Source organism: Caloenas nicobarica, chromosome 7 (genome assembly GCF_036013445.1).
Source record: "Caloenas nicobarica isolate bCalNic1 chromosome 7, bCalNic1.hap1, whole genome shotgun sequence".
Taxonomy (NCBI): domain Eukaryota; kingdom Metazoa; phylum Chordata; class Aves; order Columbiformes; family Columbidae; genus Caloenas; species Caloenas nicobarica.
The window spans coordinates 4,891,684-4,915,071 of NC_088251.1; the positions used below are offsets into that span (position 1 = coordinate 4,891,684).

The 23,388-nt window shown below is 43.8% G+C and overlaps 1 protein-coding gene across 1 annotated transcript in view; it reads right to left on the reverse strand.

Moving 5' to 3' along the window:
* DMBT1 (deleted in malignant brain tumors 1) overlaps window positions 1-23,388 on the reverse strand; it is an 84,800-nt gene that overhangs the window by 55,579 nt on the left and 5,833 nt on the right. The window contains 7 exon segments of the mRNA XM_065638984.1: window positions 585-793; window positions 1,005-1,154; window positions 6,358-6,381; window positions 7,742-7,748; window positions 8,525-8,836; window positions 9,081-9,128; window positions 23,125-23,339. Coding sequence (XP_065495056.1) covers window positions 585-793; window positions 1,005-1,154; window positions 6,358-6,381; window positions 7,742-7,748; window positions 8,525-8,836; window positions 9,081-9,128; window positions 23,125-23,339 — 965 coding nt within the window.

Consider the following 23,388-nt stretch of genomic DNA (forward strand, 5'->3'; position numbering starts at 1 on the left):
ACAAAGAAAATGGAGCCAAAGACAATGGCGATTGTTTGTGCCTGGGGAGGTTGTGAGTGCATGTTAGACAAACTTTCTCACTAGGGCTGCAGGCCAGTCCTGGAACAGGTCACACAGAGAAATTGTGGCTTTGAAAATTTTGTCCTCGGAACATTTCTAGAGACCCAGCTAGACAAAGTCATAATGGACTTGATCTGGTGTTGGCAATAGCTCTGCTTTGAATAGTTGGGGTAGGAAGCCTCCAAAGGTCCTTTCTAACCAATATTTCTACAGTTCTATGAAAATCTGGCTGAAAAGGTAGAAAAAATATATATGAATAATGATGTGATAACAAGAAATAAGGATTTAGACTGGCCATTGTAGAAAACATCTAAAGGCAATTAATTCAATACTTGAAGATTTTTTTAAATGAAAAGAAATATTGTCTGAAAGTGACTAGTCAATAACCAGTTATGAAATTCAAGTAGGAATGCCATCTATGTACAAGCTGTTCAACAACATTAAGAAATATTAGTTTGGAAAACAAAATCAGGGTATAAAGTCTTCTGAGCAAAGACAGCATTACAAACTGAACAGAAACTTACTGGTGTTCTGGTCTGCTACGAAAGAGTGATATTCAGCATAAAACCCTCTACTGGAATATCTGGAGTCACTGTTAAATCTGACACTCATAAAGTTTGAGGATGATGTGTATGTGAGATGAGAACCAGAACAAATTCTTCCAAGCAGAGGAGAAGAATTGGGTGGCCCATCATAGATCTCAATATAGTCATTCTGGCATCCACCTTGCAACCTGAGGAAGAAACACGAATATATAGTAAAATGCATTTGGTAAACTTTGTTTTTTAAGTGCCAAAACCCCAATAAACTAGGATAGTGCACTAACACAATTTCCATCTTATATTTATAATTCTCTCATAAGCACTGGAAATGTGCTTAGCAACTGTGGGTTTAGTTAAGATTTGGGACCCGTTTATTGCCCAAGCAGCGAGTGGTTTACTTACTCAACACGTTCAAATGTGAGCATAATACGGAAATTATTCGCTACTTGTATTTGCCACAAACAGTCTGCATTATCTGGATAATTCCCAGGATAAGAAGGACTCTGAAACGTTCCAGACGAATCAAAAAGTAAGCCGCCACAAATGTATTTTCTCGCTAAAAAGAAAAAAAAAAAAGTGATTGACTTAGATTTAGATGTACTTTTCATCAAAGGAAAATGCATTTTTTTGTATCCAAGCCATAGCAACAGGAGGTGAAATCTCCAGAGAAATCAAATGGTTGTGCTCTTCTCACTCAGGCTGCAGGTGTGATGATCTCTTGAGAAAACTCCTACTCTACCTTGCTATTAACATTTGGTAGCATTAACATGTAAGTGTATATGAGAGAATGAAAGAGGAGCTAGACCAAATAACGTAAAATCTAAAGAAGAAAGGATTTCCCACAAAATCAACATAGTCTGAAATCCACCCCCAGTGACAGAATCAGAAAGACACAGAGGAGCAGTATGTAAGATTTAAACAGTACAATAATGATTTTTTCAAAAAGTATTACAATGTGCAAATGATACAACTCCAAATTATAAAATACTAACTAATACACCTCCAAAATAATGCATCCAAAAGGTGAAATAAGGCATACCTGGTGTAGTTGTTGGTGGAGTGGTAACACTGTTTGTGCTTGTGTCACCTGTAGAGCAGGAAGAGAAAGAAGCAAGTGAGGATCTTGTGTATGAAGGAACACGGACAGTTTTTATCCCAGTACTGGGGATATTCCTACCACCCAGACACATGGGTGGTGGAGAGCTTGAGGATTTCCGCAGGTTGGTCTTCCATGGCGGGCACAAAGAAAAACACAATAATTGATGGTGTGACACACAAACCGGTAGCAGCAGAAGTAGTGGCTACAAAAACCAAGACAAATTCAGACTCACCTGGAGGAATGGTCGTTGGGAAGCTGGTTGTGCTTATATTTGTGGCATCTGTAGGGGAGGAAGAGAAAGAAGCAAGTGAGGACCTTGTGAATGAAGGAGCATGGACAGGATTTCTCCCAGCCCTGGGAATGTTGGTGCCACCTTGACACATGGGTGATGGAGAGCCTGGGGGTCTCTGCAGGGTGGTCTTCCATGGTGGGTGCAACGAACAGCACAATCTCTGATCGTGTGAGCCACAAACTGGTCCCAGCAAAAGTAGTGGCGATAAAAAACCCAAGAAAATTCAGACTCACCTGTCGTAGTCCTTGGTGGAGTAGTAACAGTGGTTGTGCTTGTGACACCTGTAGATGAGGAAGAGGAAGAAGGAAGTGAGAACCTTGTGGGTGAAGGAACACGGACAGTTTTTCTCCCAGTCCTGGGCATATTGGTGCCACTCTGTCACATGCGAGATGGAGAGCTTGGGGGCCTCTGCAGGGTGGTCTTCCATGGTGGGTGCAAAGAAATACACGATCTTTGAATGTGCCTCCAAGACATGGCTAATTGCAGCCAACAAGGGCCACTTTTTGAAAGTGTCCTGGTATTTAGGAAGGAAAAGCCATTCACCAGGCTCAGAGTTGCACCTTGGAAAGGAGGAGACAGGGAATACATGAGAAAATCCTCTAGCAGCCCAGCACCTTCTCTCGCTGGGGCACTGGCAATGCTCTAGGAGTTCCAGGCCACCAGGACTGTTACCCTTTGCTAGATTAGGCTCTGTGTTTCCCTGGGTCTGCCCTCCCATGGAGAAGATCAAGACCCAGCATGGGAGCCACTAACCGGTACCACAAAAATAGTGGCTACAAAAACCAAGACAAATTCAGACTCACCTGGAAGAATGGTCGTTGGGAAGCTGGTTGTGCTTATATTTGTGGCATCTGTAGGGGAGGAAAAGAAAGAAGCAAGTGAGGACCTTGTGAATGAAGGAGCATGGACAGGTTTTCTCCCAGCCCTGGGAATGTTGGTGCCACTGATGGAGAGCCTGGGGGTCTCTGCAGGGTGGTCTTCCATGGTGGGTGCAACGAACAGCACAATCTCTGATCGTGTGAGCCACAAACTGGTCCCAGCAAAAGTAGTGGCGACAAAATCCCAAGAAAATACAGACTCACCTGTCGTAGTCCTTGGTGGAGTGGTAACAGTGGTCGTGCTTGTGACACCTGTAGATGAGGAAGAGGAAGAAGGAAGTGAGAACCTTGTGGGTGAAGGAACACGGACAGTTTTTCTCCCAGTCCTGGGCATATTGGTGCCACTCTGTCACATGCGAGATGGAGAGCTTGGGGGCCTCTGCAGGGTGGTCTTCCATGGTGGGTGCAAAGAAATACACGATCTTTGAATGTGCCTCCAAGACATGGCTAATTGCAGCCAACAAGGGCCACTTTTTGAAAGTGTCCTGGTATTTAGGAAGGAAAAGCCATTCACCAGGCTCAGAGTTGCACCTTGGAAAGGAGGAGACAGGGAATACATGAGAAAATCCTCTAGCAGCCCAGCACCTTCTCTCGCTGGGGCACTGGCAATGCTCTAGGAGTTCCAGGCCACCAGGACTGTTACCCTTTGCTAGATTAGGCTCTGTGTTTCCCTGGGTCTGCCCTCCCATGGAGAAGATCAAGACCCAGCATGGGAGCCACTAACCGGTACCACAAAAATAGTGGCTACAAAAACCAAGACAAATTCAGACTCACCTGGAAGAATGGTCGTTGGGAAGCTGGTTGTGCTTATAGTTGTGGCATCTGTAGGGGAGGAAGAGAAAGAAGCAAGTGAGGACCTTGTGAATGAAGGAGCATGGACAGGTTTTCTCCCAGCCCTGGGAATGTTGGTGCCACTGATGGAGAGCCTGGGGGTCTCTGCAGGGTGGTCTTCCATGGTGGGTGCAACGAACAGCACAATCTCTGATCGTGTGAGCCACAAACTGGTCCCAGCAAAAGTAGTGGCGATAAAAAACCCAAGAAAATTCAGACTCACCTGTCGTAGTCCTTGGTGGAGTAGTAACAGTGGTTGTGCTTGTGACACCTGTAGATGAGGAAGAGGAAGAAGGAAGTGAGAACCTTGTGGGTGAAGGAACACGGACAGTTTTTCTCCCAGTCCTGGGCATATTAGTGCCACTCTGTCACATGCGAGATGGAGAGCTTGGGGGTCTCTGCAGGGTGGTCTTCCATGGTGGGTGCAAAGAAATACATGATCTTTGAATGTGCCTCCAAGACATGGCTAATTGCAGCCAACAAGGGCCACTTTTTGAAAGTGTCCTGGTATTTATGAAGTAAAAGCCATTCACCAGGCTCAGAGTTGCACTTTGGAAAGGAGGAGATAGGGAATACATGAGAAAATCCTCTAGCAGCCCAGCACCTTCTCTCGCTGGGGCACTGGCAATGCTCTAGGAGTTCCAGGCCACCAGGACTGTTACCCTTTGCTAGATTAGGCTCTGTGTTTCCCTGGGTCTGCCCTCCCATGGAGAAGATCAAGACCCAGCATGGGAGCCACTAACCGGTACCACAAAAATAGTGGCTACAAAAACCAAGACAAATTCAGACTCACCTGGAAGAATGGTCGTTGGGAAGCTGGTTGTGCTTATACTTGTGGCATCTGTAGGGGAGGAAGAGAAAGAAGCAAGTGAGGACCTTGTGAATGAAGGAGCATGGACAGGTTTTCTCCCAGCCCTGGGAATGTTGGTGCCACCTTGACACATGGGTGATGGAGAGCCTGGGGGTCTCTGCAGGGTGGTCTTCCATGGTGGGTGCAACGAACAGCACAATCTCTGATCGTGTGAGCCACAAACTGGTCCCAGCAAAAGTAGTGGCGATAAAAAACCCAAGAAAATTCAGACTCACCTGTCGTAGTCCTTGGTGGAGTAGTAACAGTGGTTGTGCTTGTGACACCTGTAGATGAGGAAGAGGAAGAAGGAAGTGAGAACCTTGTGGGTGAAGGAACACGGACAGTTTTTCTCCCAGTCCTGGGCATATTGGTGCCACTCTGTCACATGCGAGATGGAGAGCTTGGGGGCCTCTGCAGGGTGGTCTTCCATGGTGGGTGCAAAGAAATACACGATCTTTGAATGTGCCTCCAAGACATGGCTAATTGCAGCCAACAAGGGCCACTTTTTGAAAGTGTCCTGGTATTTAGGAAGGAAAAGCCATTCACCAGGCTCAGAGTTGCACCTTGGAAAGGAGGAGACAGGGAATACATGAGAAAATCCTCTAGCAGCCCAGCACCTTCTCTCGCTGGGGCACTGGCAATGCTCTAGGAGTTCCAGGCCACCAGGACTGTTACCCTTTGCTAGATTAGGCTCTGTGTTTCCCTGGGTCTGCCCTCCCATGGAGAAGATCAAGACCCAGCATGGGAGCCACTAACCGGTACCACAAAAATAGTGGCTACAAAAACCAAGACAAATTCAGACTCACTTGGAAGAATGGTCGTTGGGAAGCTGGTTGTGCTTATAGTTGTGGCATCTGTAGGGGAGGAAGAGAAAGAAGCAAGTGAGGACCTTGTGAATGAAGGAGCATGGACAGGTTTTCTCCCAGCCCTGGGAATGTTGGTGCCACTGATGGAGAGCCTGGGGGTCTCTGCAGGGTGGTCTTCCATGGTGGGTGCAACGAACAGCACAATCTCTGATCGTGTGAGCCACAAACTGGTCCCAGCAAAAGTAGTGGCGATAAAAAACCCAAGAAAATTCAGACTCACCTGTCGTAGTCCTTGGTGGAGTAGTAACAGTGGTTGTGCTTGTGACACCTGTAGATGAGGAAGAGGAAGAAGGAAGTGAGAACCTTGTGGGTGAAGGAACACGGACAGTTTTTCTCCCAGTCCTGGGCATATTAGTGCCACTCTGTCACATGCGAGATGGAGAGCTTGGGGGTCTCTGCAGGGTGGTCTTCCATGGTGGGTGCAAAGAAATACATGATCTTTGAATGTGCCTCCAAGACATGGCTAATTGCAGCCAACAAGGGCCACTTTTTGAAAGTGTCCTGGTATTTATGAAGTAAAAGCCATTCACCAGGCTCAGAGTTGCACTTTGGAAAGGAGGAGATAGGGAATACATGAGAAAATCCTCTAGCAGCCCAGCACCTTCTCTCGCTGGGGCACTGGCAATGCTCTAGGAGTTCCAGGCCACCAGGACTGTTACCCTTTGCTAGATTAGGCTCTGTGTTTCCCTGGGTCTGCCCTCCCATGGAGAAGATCAAGACCCAGCATGGGAGCCACTAACCGGTATCACAAAAATAGTGGCTATGAAAACCAAGACAAATTCAGACTCACCTGGAAGAATGGTTGTTGGGAAGCTGGTTGTGCTTATACTTGTGGCATCTGTAGGGGAGGAAAAGAAAGAAGCAAGTGAGGACCTTGTGAATGAAGGAGCATGGACAGGTTTTCTCCCAGCCCTGGGAATGTTGGTGCCACCTTGACACATGGGTGATGGAGAGCCTGGGGGTCTCTGCAGGGTGGTCTTCCATGGTGGGTGCAACGAACAGCACAATCTCTGATCGTGTGAGCCACAAACTGGTCCCAGCAAAAGTAGTGGCGATAAAAAACCCAAGAAAATTCAGACTCACCTGTCGTAGTCCTTGGTGGAGTAGTAACAGTGGTTGTGCTTGTGACACCTGTAGATGAGGAAGAGGAAGAAGGAAGTGAGAACCTTGTGGGTGAAGGAACACGGACAGTTTTTCTCCCAGTCCTGGGCATATTGGTGCCACTCTGTCACATGCGAGATGGAGAGCTTGGGGGCCTCTGCAGGGTGGTCTTCCATGGTGGGTGCAAAGAAATACACGATCTTTGAATGTGCCTCCAAGACATGGCTAATTGCAGCCAACAAGGGCCACTTTTTGAAAGTGTCCTGGTATTTAGGAAGGAAAAGCCATTCACCAGGCTCAGAGTTGCACCTTGGAAAGGAGGAGACAGGGAATACATGAGAAAATCCTCTAGCAGCCCAGCACCTTCTCTCGCTGGGGCACTGGCAATGCTCTAGGAGTTCCAGGCCACCAGGACTGTTACCCTTTGCTAGATTAGGCTCTGTGTTTCCCTGGGTCTGCCCTCCCATGGAGAAGATCAAGACCCAGCATGGGAGCCACTAACCGGTACCACAAAAATAGTGGCTACAAAAACCAAGACAAATTCAGACTCACTTGGAAGAATGGTCGTTGGGAAGCTGGTTGTGCTTATAGTTGTGGCATCTGTAGGGGAGGAAGAGAAAGAAGCAAGTGAGGACCTTGTGAATGAAGGAGCATGGACAGGTTTTCTCCCAGCCCTGGGAATGTTGGTGCCACTGATGGAGAGCCTGGGGGTCTCTGCAGGGTGGTCTTCCATGGTGGGTGCAACGAACAGCACAATCTCTGATCGTGTGAGCCACAAACTGGTCCCAGCAAAAGTAGTGGCGACAAAATCCCAAGAAAATACAGACTCACCTGTCGTAGTCCTTGGTGGAGTGGTAACAGTGGTCGTGCTTGTGACACCTGTAGATGAGGAAGAGGAAGAAGGAAGTGAGAACCTTGTGGGTGAAGGAACACGGACAGTTTTTCTCCCAGTCCTGGGCATATTGGTGCCACTCTGTCACATGCGAGATGGAGAGCTTGGGGGCCTCTGCAGGGTGGTCTTCCATGGTGGGTGCAAAGAAATACACGATCTTTGAATGTGCCTCCAAGACATGGCTAATTGCAGCCAACAAGGGCCACTTTTTGAAAGTGTCCTGGTATTTAGGAAGGAAAAGCCATTCACCAGGCTCAGAGTTGCACCTTGGAAAGGAGGAGACAGGGAATACATGAGAAAATCCTCTAGCAGCCCAGCACCTTCTCTCGCTGGGGCACTGGCAATGCTCTAGGAGTTCCAGGCCACCAGGACTGTTACCCTTTGCTAGATTAGGCTCTGTGTTTCCCTGGGTCTGCCCTCCCATGGAGAAGATCAAGACCCAGCATGGGAGCCACTAACCGGTACCACAAAAATAGTGGCTACAAAAACCAAGACAAATTCAGACTCACCTGGAAGAATGGTCGTTGGGAAGCTGGTTGTGCTTATAGTTGTGGCATCTGTAGGGGAGGAAGAGAAAGAAGCAAGTGAGGACCTTGTGAATGAAGGAGCATGGACAGGTTTTCTCCCAGCCCTGGGAATGTTGGTGCCACCTTGACACATGGGTGATGGAGAGCCTGGGGGTCTCTGCAGGGTGGTCTTCCATGGTGGGTGCAACGAACAGCACAATCTCTGATCGTGTGAGCCACAAACTGGTCCCAGCAAAAGTAGTGGCGATAAAAAACCCAAGAAAATTCAGACTCACCTGTCGTAGTCCTTGGTGGAGTAGTAACAGTGGTTGTGCTTGTGACACCTGTAGATGAGGAAGAGGAAGAAGGAAGTGAGAACCTTGTGGGTGAAGGAACACGGACAGTTTTTCTCCCAGTCCTGGGCATATTGGTGCCACTCTGTCACATGCGAGATGGAGAGCTTGGGGGTCTCTGCAGGGTGGTCTTCCATGGTGGGTGCAAAGAAATACATGATCTTTGAATGTGCCTCCAAGACATGGCTAATTGCAGCCAACAAGGGCCACTTTTTGAAAGTGTCCTGGTATTTAGGAAGGAAAAGCAATGGTACCTGAGCACACAACACCAGCATCTTCACTGTGGTCACAGTTGTGGACGCCCCAGCCACGGTGGCTGCACTGGAAGAGGGAGGACTCACGCCCTGTGCACTGCACATCATCCAGGTAGATAGTGCCAGTGCCTTGTCCAAAGTAGGCGTTTGACGGTGCAGAAACAGCGGAGCCGCATCCCAGCTGCCTGCACACGACCTGGGCATCGTTCAGGTCCCAGCTGTCATCACAGACAGTGCCCGGGCCTGCGTAGTAGTTAATCTCTACGCGTCCCTCGCACCGGTTCCTGCCGTTCACCAGGCTCAGGGTTGCACCTTGGAAAGGAGGAGATAGGGAACACATGGGAAAATCCTCTAGCAGCCCAGCACCTTCTCTCGCCGGGGCACTGGCAATGCTCTAGGAGTTCCAGGCCACCAGGACTGTTACTCTTTGCTAGATTAGGCTCTGTGCTTCCCTGGGTCTGCCCTCCCATGGAGAAGATCAAGACCCAGCATGTGAGCCACTAACCGGTACCACCAAAAATAGTGGCTACAAAAACCAAGACAAATTCAGACTCACCTGGAAGAATGTTTTTTCGGAAGCTGGTAGTGCTTGTATTTGTGGCATCTGTAGGGGAGGAAGAGAAAGAAGCAAGTGAGGACCTTGTGAATGAAGGAGCATGGATAGGTTGTCTCCCAGCCATGGGGATGTTCCTACCACCCAGACACATGGGTGATGGAGAGCTTGGGGTTCTCTGCAGGGTGGTCTTCCATGGTGGGAGGAAAGAAAAACACAGTTTTTGAACACATCTCTAAAACCTTTTCTCTTCAGGCAAAGAAATGCTTATTTCTTGGTTGCCTAGGCATGTTGTACTTATCCCATCCCTGGAATCATTCAAGGACAGGTTAGACAGTGCTCTGAGCCATCCTCTAGTTGAAAATGTCCCTGCTCATTGCGGGAGGGTTGCACTAGATGATATCTAAAGGTCCTTTCCAACCCAAACCATTCTCTGATTCCATGATTCTGTGAGTCTTGTGGTAAACGGCTGCTTTTAGTGAACGACTAAGTTGGACAATGCAAGTGATAAACAAATCCAGATGAAGTATGTTTTCCCTGGAGATTTGCATCTTTTGGGACCTGGTTCAATCCACCTTGGAGCTTTGCTCTCTTTGGATTTCCATGGCACATGCTCGATAGCACCAAGGGCACAACTGGCAGACCAGTGCCCTGTCCTGGGCATGTGGTTCACAGCACCGTGCTCCGATGTGTCCCACCTACCACCAGGTAGCTTCAGACCCCTGGGCTGAGATATTAACTAGTACAGCCCAAGAATAACACATAGACAGAAAACATGAAAATGCAGATACAACTCAAGACATTAGCATGGTGGCACTTTTGGTCCTGAGATATGAAACTGTTCAGGGTAGAAGAGAAAAAAGCAAGTAAGAAACTTTTAATCTTCATAAAAACTAGGAAGATTACCTCTCCCGGATTCCTTAATTTCCCTTTAGGCAACCGCTTTACAAATTAAAACCAAAACGGTAGTGAGGAACTTGTTTCCAAGGAGACAAACTCATTCCCCATGGTGACTAATACAATAACAGATTGAGGCTTTGGACAAGACAGACAAGAGAGGTGTATGTGGGGGGCGGGGGGTTAAAAATGGAAGTTTATCAAAACAATGTTTTGCATATTTCGCCCAGTGATATACATACACTGAGGATATAAAAGCATTCATTGCTCTATGACACAGAAGTAATCAATTTTTACAACTTCTTTATCAAACTGCTAAGGATAAACCTTTGCTTGTCTCTCTTACCACTCTTAGGATCATGAAAATCAAGGGACAGAGCCTATGCATTGTATGCATGCGTAAGTGTGCCAGTAATTCATTTGACTCTGAAAATAGATATAGAAACACTTATATATTGGGGAAGAACAAGTGATGATCGACCTGACTGTCAGAAATAGTCTTTTGCACGTGTGTGTAATGTTAAAACATTTAATTAAAGTTTAAAGTAGCTCACTTCTGTCAAACTCAATTGAATGTGGTTTAAATAATCTGAAGCCAGAGGGGCAGGCAGGGCTGCACCGCAAATTCAATCTGCATGAGAGAACATCCTACAAAACACCGTACAAGCATCGCAGCAAAGTTTGCTCTTTTACACTAAACCTGTGGCACAAAGTCTCTGGGTAACGAGACCCACAATCCACAAGGGCTTAGTAACCTCCCAAAATTGACTTTTCAATTAATAAAAGACTGTACACAGACAACCGAGGGCCAATCTGCCATCTAGCAAAACATTTTTCATGCATGCAGGTTTGGATTAATGTTCTGTCAGACTAAAGAGAACAGTTTGGATTTTTTACTAATGTCTGCATTTTCTGTGGTAATCCTTAGCGCGTATTTGTTAGCAATAATGCACAGAAGGTGCTGGGAGCTAAATAAACCGAGTATCGCATAGACTTATTGTCATCATAGTAAAAAGAAGCAGTCAAAGTTTACAGAAAGATGTGACTGGGTGGGAGTAATATAGAAAATTTGTGGTACTTTCTTAAATCTGTGCTTCTAATTTGAAATATCCATGGTATTTATAGTTGTGGGACATAGGTTGTTTATTTGCATTTTTTTTTTCTGTAAACTTAAATGCATCGTGAAAAACATGTAAAACAAGCATAAAGAAAACTCACATAGGGAGTTCATTTAATGTCTGATAGGAAAAATGTATGAATCATTTTCACATAGAAGTAGTGACATGCTTAGCCATCATCCATGGTCTGATACAGCATTTTAGAAGTGCTGTGTATTTCACAAGACTTTTTTATTTTGAATAGCACACAAAAAATACTTAGTAATTCTCACAGATTCAAAAAGTTACTTTATACAGTGAGACAGATAGTGGATTTTAGCATAAAATGAAGAGCAAACAGTGATCACCATGTAAATTCCTCCTTAACTTCCAGGCTGGGCCATGAAAATTCTATTGGGCATTGCAATTGAAATATATAGTCTTTAACAGGGGAAACTTTTTGGAAAACCAGAGTAACTTTCAGTAAGTAATAGTTTGTGCATCCTTCAAAGTTGCACAGCTTGATTTAAAACATACAAACCCCCCCAGTGCTCCCCTCAGCCCTCCCCAAATGAAGTGCTTTTCTTTAGGCAGTGATGTATAAAGCCCTGTGTCTGCTGGGAATAGCAAATCCAAGAATTAATCCCTGTAAAATACCAACAGTTTTAGGAAAGTCCTCAATGGCACTAAATATTGGTTTCTGAGAAAATCCAACACTGTTCTGATTTGCATGTATAAATGTGCAGACTGGATTGTTACAGTCTCCAGATTTTTATTGTATGTGCATCAAAGACTCAAGGGCGCATCTGTGAGCACAATACACAACTCTGGGACTTCATGATACTGTATGGGGTAGCAACTGTGTCCTACTAGTGTGCTTCCGTTAAATTATATAAAATTAAATAAGTATGGAGTGGTTTCATGTGCATATGCAAAGTTGAATTTGCAGTCATTTTAAGCTTATATGCATTGCAGCCGAAGAAACTATATTCCATCTTAATTCCATGCTGAATCCCACAGATTTATAGAAACAAAGTTCTTCAGTAGTATTTTCCTGGTAGTTTTGTTTGTTTGATTGTTTAAACTATGCAAGACACTACTGCAAAACAATTAGAGTAATATTATTTTCACTGCACTAAATTTACTTCAACATGATTAATAGTTAAACACAATACTGATTGGTTCATATTTTTAATTAGACAACATCACACTATCTAATTTCATTCTGTCTTCTAATCTTTGCACAGAGTCAATTATACTGGCGTATGAATTACATGTATGGAACCAGTATGGAGGAGTAAGACATCTCCCTTTTTACTACATTTTTTGGAAGAATGTTGTTTAAAGATTTGAAGCGGTTTACCTGAGGTGGCATCCAGGAGTGCTGTATTTAAGATGAATAACCACAGCCAGATCTTGGTGGTACCCATCTTGTCAAGAGATGCTAATAAAGCAGAGCATCAGAATTTATACTCTGCACCTGTAAAAGGGTGAGGCTCGCAACGTCACTCGTTGTATCTGATGTTGTATCCAATTTCTTATGCAATATCTTTATGGCTACCTGTTCTTTACAGAATGATTACGTATGAACAGTAAAGTTCCCATGTTATGGATAATTAGTGCTATTGCCCTTATTATAAATTATCTTAACAGTATGTGCAGGCACAGCATTACCTTTGGAACCAGACTGGTGAACCTACGTGTTTCTTTGCCTCCACCATCCCAATTTTATTTATTTGCTGCTTGTAACTAATGACTTAATTAAGCAGACTGTAACGCATTGCAAGGTGAAGCAGTAAATTCGTAGCAGGCTTTCTGATAAATCCTTCAGCAGAGAGCCCTGGTCTCATAAATGTTTATATTTCTGATGGTTTCCACTTGAAATCATAGGCTTGTTTCCCTGCTGCTTGTACACAAACAGCACATCACAAACAGGATTATGTCAAGTATCAAAAGTAGATTAATGCCAGCAATTTGTAACATACCCTAAGTGGACCTCATCTGGGACCAGCTTGCTCTGGTTGACCGATCCCTTCCCTCAATTTACTGCTATACTCCTTAGCTGAGTTTGCCAACAAGACTTCCTTCAATCCTTTGAATCATGAAGTTTATAGAAAGGGAAAGAAATATAGGTTGAAGTAAAATCAAAAATCCTGTTGAAATTATTTTCTCTGTTGGTCTATGTGAAGTCTTAGTGGAGTTATAGATCACTTTGGGCACAACAGCCCATAATCCTGTCCTGCTAATCTATTTGCTGGAGTCACTATATTGCATTTTTACTGTTTCTCCTCATCTGATGAGGAGAAATGTAGGCCAATTAGAAACAGGACAATTATTGGTCTAGTATCTATTCATTACACTTCATCCAGGCTGTACCTATCTGACAAACATCAACCAAACCACAGTAGCTGACATAGCTCATGATCCCTGGCTGGTGTATTCCAACCTTCCTCTTGCAGAAAAGCACATTTTGGGTCTTGAGACATAAGGACAAAGGAGTTCTCTTCCTGCAAATGTTCACAGCGCTAGAGTAGAGGAAGGAACAACAAAAGGTCAGAGTCCAGAAAAGGAATCAGAAACTGTCAAAGCAGTTGTTGAGAAGAGCAAACAAACTGGAGGACAATGGTAAATACAAGTGATTGTATTGATATGTTAATAAAGAAATGTAAGCCTGAACATTGCTATTCACAGCTCTACTGCTCCTGACTTCCTGACAAAAGCAAAAACAATACCATGTGTTCAGTGGAGTCATCACACAGTGTCATTGGGAAGGGGCTACGGGGTCATAATCCTGACTCTAAACTCTTGAAAAATAAGGTCTTTGTATAGACCAAGGAACCCAAGCAGTTGGGAAGCAGTTTTGCAGCAAAGAACTGGGAAGTCCTGGGGAACAAATCGACCATAAGCCAGCAATGTGCCTGTGGCATCCTGGTGCTCGGAGGAATGTTGCCAGCAGGTCGAGGGAGGTGATCCTTCCCCTCTACTCAGCACTGGTGAGACACATCTGGGGTGTAGGTTCCAGTTCTGGGCTCCTCAGTACAAGAGAGACATGAACATACTGGAGCAAGTCTACCAAAGGCCACTAAGATGATTAAGGGACTGGAGCATCTCTTATAGGAGGAAAGGCCCAGAGAAGAGAAGGCTCAGGGGGATCTCATCAGTGTGTGCAAATACCTGATGGGATGGAGTAAAGACAGAGCCGGACTCTTCTCAGTGGTGCCTGGTGGCAAGATGAGAAGCAATGGGCATTAACTAAAGTAAATTCCATTTAAGCATAAGAAAGAAGAATGAGGGTAGTCAAGCAGTGGAATGGGTTTCCCAGAGAGGTTATAGATTCCTCTGTTCTTCAAGATATTCAAACACAACTGGACACAGTCTTGAGCAACCTGCTTTCTCTGAACCTGCTTTGAGCAAGGGGATGGACTACAGGATCCCCGAATCATCCAGCCTGACCTGGTCTGTGACACCATGAATAGAAAATTTGTGGATGACATCAAGGAGATTCAGGAACTGAGGAGGACTAAATGCACTGTGGTTAAGTTTATCCACAACAATTAAAACTGCTGGCGTGGTTCTTTAACAAAAACTTGACTGTCAGCATTCTTGCCAGGCTTCACCAGTCCCAGCTTCCTGGTTCGTTTCTGAAACTTCCAGTAAATGTTCTTTAACCTGTATGAGGACCTATGTCTACAGCTTTGATAACAGATGCCTTTGATTTGCAGCTGCTGAAATGCCAGCGTCCTCTGTACAAAATACGCCTTAGATTATGTCTCCTTTCTATTGCACATACTGACAGCAGAGAAGCAGGAAGTTTGCCACAAAATAAAGTACCATAAAAAAGTGTAAAGAACCTGACGTATGAGGCTGCATTCCGCATTCCTGACAGTGTATCAGCAGTCTGCTGCTGTTTTCACAACAGTAGGAAATGGAAACTATTGCCTTGGCCCTTGACTGTGGATCCCTGAGACAGAATACATGGGACTGAATTTGTCTTACCATAATACGAAAGATTTCAGGCACACAAAACCTAAAGGAGTTTGTCCAAGAAAATCAGCCAGAGCTAGCTCATGATATCTTCTATGAAAGGTCAGCTGTTCACTAGAACAAGTGTTCACTAAATTGTACTGTTATACTTGGAGTAAAAAAACCCCAAATAACCAAAACAACAAAACCCAAAACACATCTTTCTTATGCAATTTCAATTAAAAACGCAGGTCCAAACTACAAAATGATTGTATTTTTCAAACACAGTTGTCATTTTTAGTAGCAGTTAGAGCTGTTGAAGACCATAGAAATCTCTGCCATGTCCCTTGATCAATCATTTTCTTTTAGTTTGAGAAACAAAAAAATAAAACATTTTACTTACCATAACATACGGGTTCTAGATCCATGTATTGGTTTTCTGCCATGTGCTTCTTGCAGAAGGGAGATTGAACACATCAGTCTTCATATTGATCCTTTGTATCTGCCCAGGAACACTCTGCAGGACTGAAGTTCTTAGATATGTTCCCATTCATCTCATGATGTACACAGATGGTCAATACGCCATCAGGAGACCACTCAGTATTTCACAGACTTTTATTCTTAGCCTGCTTTTCTTTGTTCCTACAACAGGAGAAGAGATCAGTTGTGAGTCTAAGAAAGTAGAAAAAAAAATCAGAAATCTTATTAAGAGCAATATACAGGTGAAATAAATCTGTACACTATCTGTACCCAGGTCTGTCATTTCAATAGTGTCCTGCTGGGTAGGCTCTCATATTCACAAAAAAATCTGGAAAAGCTAAAGAAATTTCAAATCAAGATTTTGCAGCAATGTTCTATTCCTCAAATACCGCACATTTTTAATCTCTCTGTAGCAGAAAAGTCGATAGCCAAGTTTTAGCTTCTGTGTACCCTCACTCCGGGTGCCAGCACATTTGCATTTGAAATCTGACTACAGCCATATTTGACGACTTTGCATGATTTTTCTTCCATTGTTAAGTCTTAATCAGGCAGAAATAGAGAGACTGTATATAGCCTTCAGATGGTTTTCTTGAGGGTGGGTGTTTTGGGCACCTATGTTATTCTGCATATGCCTATATGGCAGGGGCTGTTCAGCAAGGTGGTTGACTGCCGCATCTGATATGCAGAGCTGAATATATGCCCTTAATCCTTCTATAGATCTGTTTACACTTCTCGTTATAATAAATAGTATACATACAGAAAGATGGGCATATATTCTGCTAAATTTATAAGTACCTTTCCATAAAGATTTCAAGCAGTGCATTACCAACTCCAGTGGCAGACCACACCGCTTGGTTTGGTCATGCCTGAACCGACAATCCAATCTTGCCTCTGTTACTGTCCCTAGCTATTGCCTTTTTATTTTAATAGTCACCCATTTCATGCTATTTTCACCTCTTTTACAGTTTTATTGCATTTGCTTTCTCATTGGCCACTCCCATATTTTATTTAAATTCTTCTGTAGACCTCTAGTTTTCTGATCTCTAATTTCTATGCACTGCTCTGCTTGCACTTACCCCATTGGGCCTGGAAAATACAGAATAAAGCATGGAAGAGGTGGCTACACCTAACAACTGCGGCATACTTTCCCACCATTTAGATTTGATCCTCAATCCCGGCTTTTGCTTTCCAGCCTCTTATTATACTTTTCTATTCAAACCATCCTTAGTTCTTTGAAGCATTTTTAGTTGAGCGATTTTTAGTCGTCGAGTAAGGCCAGTTTCCTTTCTAAGCTTTGCTGAGATAAAATATACCAGATGTGGGTATGGAGCAGCTGGCTGCTGAAAGAGAAGGTGTGAACTGAGAAGACAACTTGTCTCCAAGACTTCCAACTCTCTTCAGTTGGAAATTCCCCCTTCACTCCTTGCTCTTGCCTTCAAACCAGGAGAAGGACCAGCAAGAAGGAAGTTATGCTGCTAATTGCCAATAGAATTGTTCAAATAAAATAATTGCTTTATGTGCAAAAATACTCAGATGCACGAAAAGCCACCTGGTATCAAAACAGAGAGTTCATCAGAGGTGTTGTACTGCAGGAGTGGGCCATTCAATTTATGTATAAACCCAAGGAAAGTATATAAGGAAGCAATATGTAGTTCTTTCTGTGTGAGGGATTATTTCAGTATAGGGGACAGAAGTCAATCATTTAACAGCTTCACGGTGATTACTTCTCGACACTGATCCACTTATAACATGTTACTCAACTTTTATGCAGCTTGACAGCTGAAAGGAAGTAATAAACAGCATAGTCCTCACGGAAAGCTAAAAGTACCATTTTGTCTAAATGCTTTTAACCATTCCATCTCCTTTCATTAATGTGTTTGGATGTCTCGTTTTAGCTACCCTCCATATTTTTCCCATTGATCTCACAACTTGAAAACATTGGCATATTTCTGAAGCATATTTGTGTAAACAGGGAAAATAATTTAGTGAATTTTGTCACGCTAGATGAAGTCAATTTTACATGCATATTGCTGTATTAGATATTGCACTATGTACTGACATTTAACTGGGAGGCGAGATAGGTCATTAACATTGTATATTTGAATTAGCAACAAAACTTTGCAAATGTTTAAATAAGGTATGTGCACAACTTTTTCATTATTGCCCCTCAGTTCAAGAAGGATAGGGAACTCCTGGAGAGAGTCCAGCATAGGGCAACAAAGATACTTAAGAGAGTGGAGCATCTCCCTTATGAGGAAAGGCTGAGCAAGCTGGGTCTTTTTAGTTTGGAGTAGAGGAGACTAAGGGGAGACCTCATTAATGTTTATAAATATATAAAGGGTGAGTGTCACGAGGATGGAGCCAGGCTCTTCTCAGTGACAACCAATAATAAGACAAGGGGTAATGGGTTCAAACTGGAACACAAGAAGTTCCACTTAAATTTGAGAAGAAACTTCTTCTCAGTGAGGGTAACAGAGCCTGGACGAGGCTGCCCAGAGAGGTTGTGGAGTCTCCTTCTCTGGAGACATTCAAACCCGCCTGGACACCTTCTGTGTAGCCTCATCTGGGTGTTCCTGCTCCGGCAGAGGTATTGGACTGGATGATCTTTTGAGGTCCCTTCCAATCCCTAACATTCTGTGATTCTGTGATTATGAATAGTCTCCCAAAATCTTTAGAAATTAGTGAGGTAATTAAATGTTTGCCTTAATATCTGCAAGATCAGGCCTCTAAAGCCCTTCTCAAAATCCATTCTGAAGATATTTATCGAAATACTTACTGCTCAACTGATAACCTCAGCTTATAAATTTCCCAATGAGGGTGCATACCGAGGGCATCACACCTCAACCTATACATTGGAAAACTCCCAAAGTCCAAAGCAGACTGTGCTATACCTTTCTATAGAGCCTGGCACACCTGGGACATGACCATATCAACACCAAGTGGCAGGTTTTGTTCTTTAGCACGAAGAGAAAACACAGGAATGCTCTCAGATAGTCTGGGCAAGGGATGAGGTCTCCAGCCTGTGCTTGCCTTCACATAAATAACAGCGAAGTGTGAGTATGAAGAAGAGAGCCTAGAAGTTGGCCATGGCATAATGCATGGCCAGGCACCACCTGTATTATCTGACCACCCAAGTGCTCACAGCCTGCTGAGAAGGATGGGCAAGGCTTAGCTGCCTGATTCAGTTACTTCAGACCTTGCAAACATATATCTGTTAGATAAGAGGAATTGTGTATTGATCTATTTGTCTAAAAAAACCCCAAAAAACCAAACCAAACCAAACAAACCCAACCAACCAACCAAAAAACAACAAAGAAGAAAAAAAAGGGGGGAGGGTGTTGGAGACACCTTAAAGTGAGGTGATAGAAAATATCTTCTTACGGCTTTGACATTTGGATTTATTAGAATGATTGTAAGCTCAACAAATAGGATCCAAGAACAGTGTAGGTCTATAGAAATGTTTAAAATACCCCCAAAAAAGATTCTGCATTATGTTAGTGAGTTATCTGTTATAAGAATGTCATACTCCTCATCCTCTCTATGACCTATATTTTTTCCTGGGGATTTTACTGCTCTGCAACTGCCTTTGGGTTTGGTGTTCCCTGGTTCACGTGAATACAACAACACAATGAAGCTACTCTGTCTTGTCATAAGGATGCATGAGTCATTCCTTAAAAAAAGAAAAAGACAATAGCCATTGACTTATTCCATTGTGCCCTTTGTAGCTGCCACCCTACAGTGTAAGAATATTGTTGTAGTTTTGAACCAAGAACCTGAGCTAAGAATAGTAATAATCAAGGCTTTTACTGAACTGACAAAAAGCCTTGAAAGAGAAATAAATGCTAACACGAGCCTTTTCAAACAAGAATTAGGAAGGAAAGAATGATTAGGAAAGAAAATGTGAGATGTTAGTTATTAAGAACCATTATTGGTATTTATTACAAGCACTTTAACGACTATACCCTTTGACCTAAAATTTGAGATTTGATATATAGATGAGGGAGACTTACCTTACATAACCAAGGAATGGTGGGGAAAACTTCAGACCTTAGTGCAAATATGACCCTGCAGATATCACTGTAGTGATGCTCATGTACTTTTTATTCATTCACCAGTATTTAACAAAGGGGGAAATTACGGGGACATTGGGGATTTTGATGCAATTATGGAGGTTGTAGTTTCATGATAACAGAAATTTATTATAGCTCTTTAGCTACTCCATATACTTTGGTCTTAAACATTAAGTACTTGTGAATCATTGAACTTTCATCCAGTTCAGTCCTCAATCTATGTTGTCTTTTAGTCCTTTCTTCTTCAGAAACCTTCCACTGAAAAATTTCCTCTGACTGTATGCAATTACGTTATCACAGTGATAAGTCAAAAGGCATTGACGTCTGATCTAGGCTTTTTCCTCTTGGGAAGTTTTGAATATGTTCGAACACCAGAAGCGGTAGCAGTAGCTCAGTTTGCCCATTCACAGCTCCAGTTACACCTAACCAGGTTAATCTTAGGAATAATAAAAGGCAGAGCTTTGCTATCTCTGGCATCATAAGCTTTTAAATGCTGCAATAGAGGTACCAAACGTCTGTTGACTCAGGTGGAGCTGCCCTGAGAGCAGCCATTGAAGTCCATTTCCACCTGCCTTGGCCACAGTCCAGGGCCAGCCTTAATCACACATGATCCAGTGCTAAGGATGAAAAGGCACTTTCCAGAGACATCAAAGTAAAGTGTCTCTTCAATAAGGGCTCCAATGAGATGTGCTCCACAGCAAGGAGCATTGTGCTCTGTCTGTGCTATGCCTCATCTCGTGCCATGGTCAAAGGTGCAGCAGGAGAACAGCCTGGTTCATGCAGGCAGGGGACAAGGAAGCACAGCACTTCCACAAGGCATCAACTTCTTAAAAGATCTTTCTAGAAGCTGCCTACTGATGGCTTGGCAAATGAGGATCTCCCAGTATCTCAGTCCAGCATGTACCATCCACAATACGTATTGCTATTGATATTCCATCCCACATGATGTCATGCTCAGCATTTAAAGCTGGGAGAAGAATAAGGGAGGAGGGACATTCAGAGTCATGGCATTTGTCTTACCAAGTAACCACTACACATGATGGAGCCCTGGTTTCCTAGAGATCATAAAATCATAGACTCATAGAATCATCTAGGTTGGAAAAGACAGGCAACTGATGCTACATGGAGTAAGCGGATTGCACTGATTACATAAGGAGCTCAAACAGGGAGTCCCAGTCATCCAGGAATTTTAGAAGTCATGACAGACTGGCCAGAAGGTGAAGACTTTGGAATGTTGCCAGATGAAGGGGAAGTGACATGTGCTGGAGAAGCTCCACCACATAATAAACTACCAGAGAATGAGAAGCAATATGCCCTGTTCACTGATGGATCCTGCCATCTTGTAGGAAAGCATCAGAAGTGGGAAGCTGTTGTGTGGATTCCCATATGACGGATCATAGAAGCCATTGAGGGACAAGGTTAATCACGTCTGTTCACAGAGGTGAAAGCCATCCAGCTGGCTTTAGACTTTGCTGAACAGGAAAAGCGGCCAATACTTTATGTCTACACTGACTCACGAATGGTGGCAAATACCTTGTGGGGATTGTTACAGCAACGGAAGAGGAGCAACTGGCAGCGCAGAGGTGAACACATCTGGGCTGCTGCTTTGTGGCACGTTAAGAGAACCTGTCTGTAAGAGTACGGCATGTAGAAACCCATGTGCCTAAAAGTCAAGCTACTGAAGAACACCAAAACAACCAGCAAGTGGATCAGGCTGCTAAGATTAAAGTAGCTGAGGTTGATTTGGACTGGCAACACCAAGGTGAACTTTTTCTAGCTTGGTAGGTCCATTATGCTTCAGGTCATCAAGGAAGAGATGCAACATATAGATGGGCTTGTGATCGAGGGGTGGACTTCACAATGGACATTATTGCACAGGTTATCCATGAACGTGAAACCTGTGCCGAAATCAAACAAGCCAAATGGTTATGCCTGTATGGTATGAGGGGTGATGATTAAAATATAAATATGGAGAGGCTTGGCAGATTGATCATATTACACTTCCACAAACCTGCCAAGGTAAGCACTATGTACTTACAATGGTGGAAGCAACCACCAGATGGCTGGAAACATATGCCATACCCCATGCTACAGCCCAGAATACTATATTTGGCCTTGGAACGCAAGTCCTATGGCAACATGGCATGCCAGAAAGAATCAAGTCAGACAATGGGACTCATTTCAAAAACAGGCTTAGAGGCACTTGGGCCAAAAAGCATAGCATTGAGTGGGTATATCACATCCCCTATCACGCACAAGCTTCTGGGAAAATTGAAAAGTACGGTGGACTGTTAAAGACTACACTAAGGACAATGGGTGGTGGAACTTTCAAAAATTGGGATTCGCATTTAGCAAAAGCCACTTGGTCGGTCAGCACTAGAGGATCCTTCAATCAAGCCAGGTCTGCCCAATCAGAACTTCTAAGTACTGTAGAAAGGGATAAACTCCCTGCAGTGCACACAAAAAATAAGTTAGAGAAGGCAGTTTGGGTTACTCCTGCCTCAGGTGAAGGCAAATCCATTCATGAAAAGGTTTATACGCAAAGACCTGGAAGCACTCTCTGTATATATATGCATGTATGTGCATATGTACATAAGTATTATATATAATAGTAGTAATTAATTAGAAAGCATTGAAAAGGCCTAAGCATGCAGTAAATGGTATAGAATAAGGGGTGCAATGTACTGGTTTGAATGAAAGTGAGTTAATTTTCTTCATGCAGTTAGAAATCATTCTTTTTCATAGCTAGCACAGTCATTGTTGGGATTTAGCTTGAGAAGAAGAAGATAACATCCCGGGACAGAATTAATGTTTTTATTTGTTGCTGTCGGGAAGCCAAGGTCTGAGCACTCTGCCCACAGGTGTGAGGCAGTGAGGAAGAGGGGCATGGGTGGGGCAGACCTTTACTGACATCCAGGCTGATCAATGAGAATATTCCATGCCATTAGCATCATTCTTCATATTTAAGGAGAGTTGGGATTTTCTGGCTAGCGGGAGGGAGAGACGGAGACTCATTCCCGTTTCTGCTCTGTTTCGGTGCAGCTCTATTTGGGAGATCTTTTGGTACAGCCTTTTGCCATCCTGAAATTTTGAAGCGGCCTCTGAGCCTTTCTGCCTTTTTCTCTCTTCTGTTTCCGTGATCGGCTGTTCGGGACAAGGGTGTGCTCTTCCTGAGACTGGCTGCTTGATACAGAGAGAGTTCATGAGGAACTGTATTTAGTATTTTCTTTTATATTCAATTTTCATTTTATATATAGTAGTAGTACATTAGTAATATTTTGTTAATTTATTAAACTATATTTACTTCAAACCACGAGTTTCTCCTACCCTTTCAAATCTCTCACTTATTCAGAGGTGGAGAGAGGGGGAAGTGAGCAAGCAGCTACTGTGGTTTTGAATTGCTAACTTGGGTTAAACCACGATGTGTTGGAGGACCCAGAGGGTCTGGATGCCCAGGGGTCCTAGAGCCCACAGGAAGGCCATTCAGGAAGAGATTGTTCTTTTGCCACAGAGAAGAGTGAAAGACAGACGGGATCTTACCTGTGCTGCTGTTGGACGCAGGAAATGAGCTGTAGGAAGCCTCAAAGCCTCTGAACGTGACACTGAAGTCACTGTGAAACAGGACGGTCAGCTGGGGCCTCGATGAAAAGAAGACACTATGGTTGTTACTGCAAACGGAGCCGAGGAGCGGGCTGTCTATGGACCCGCCGTCATAGACCTCGATGGTGTCGTACCGGCAGCTGGTGCCTTCCAGCCTGCAGAGGGAGAGGAGAGTCTGTCAGCACCCCAGGCTGTGCCACCTCC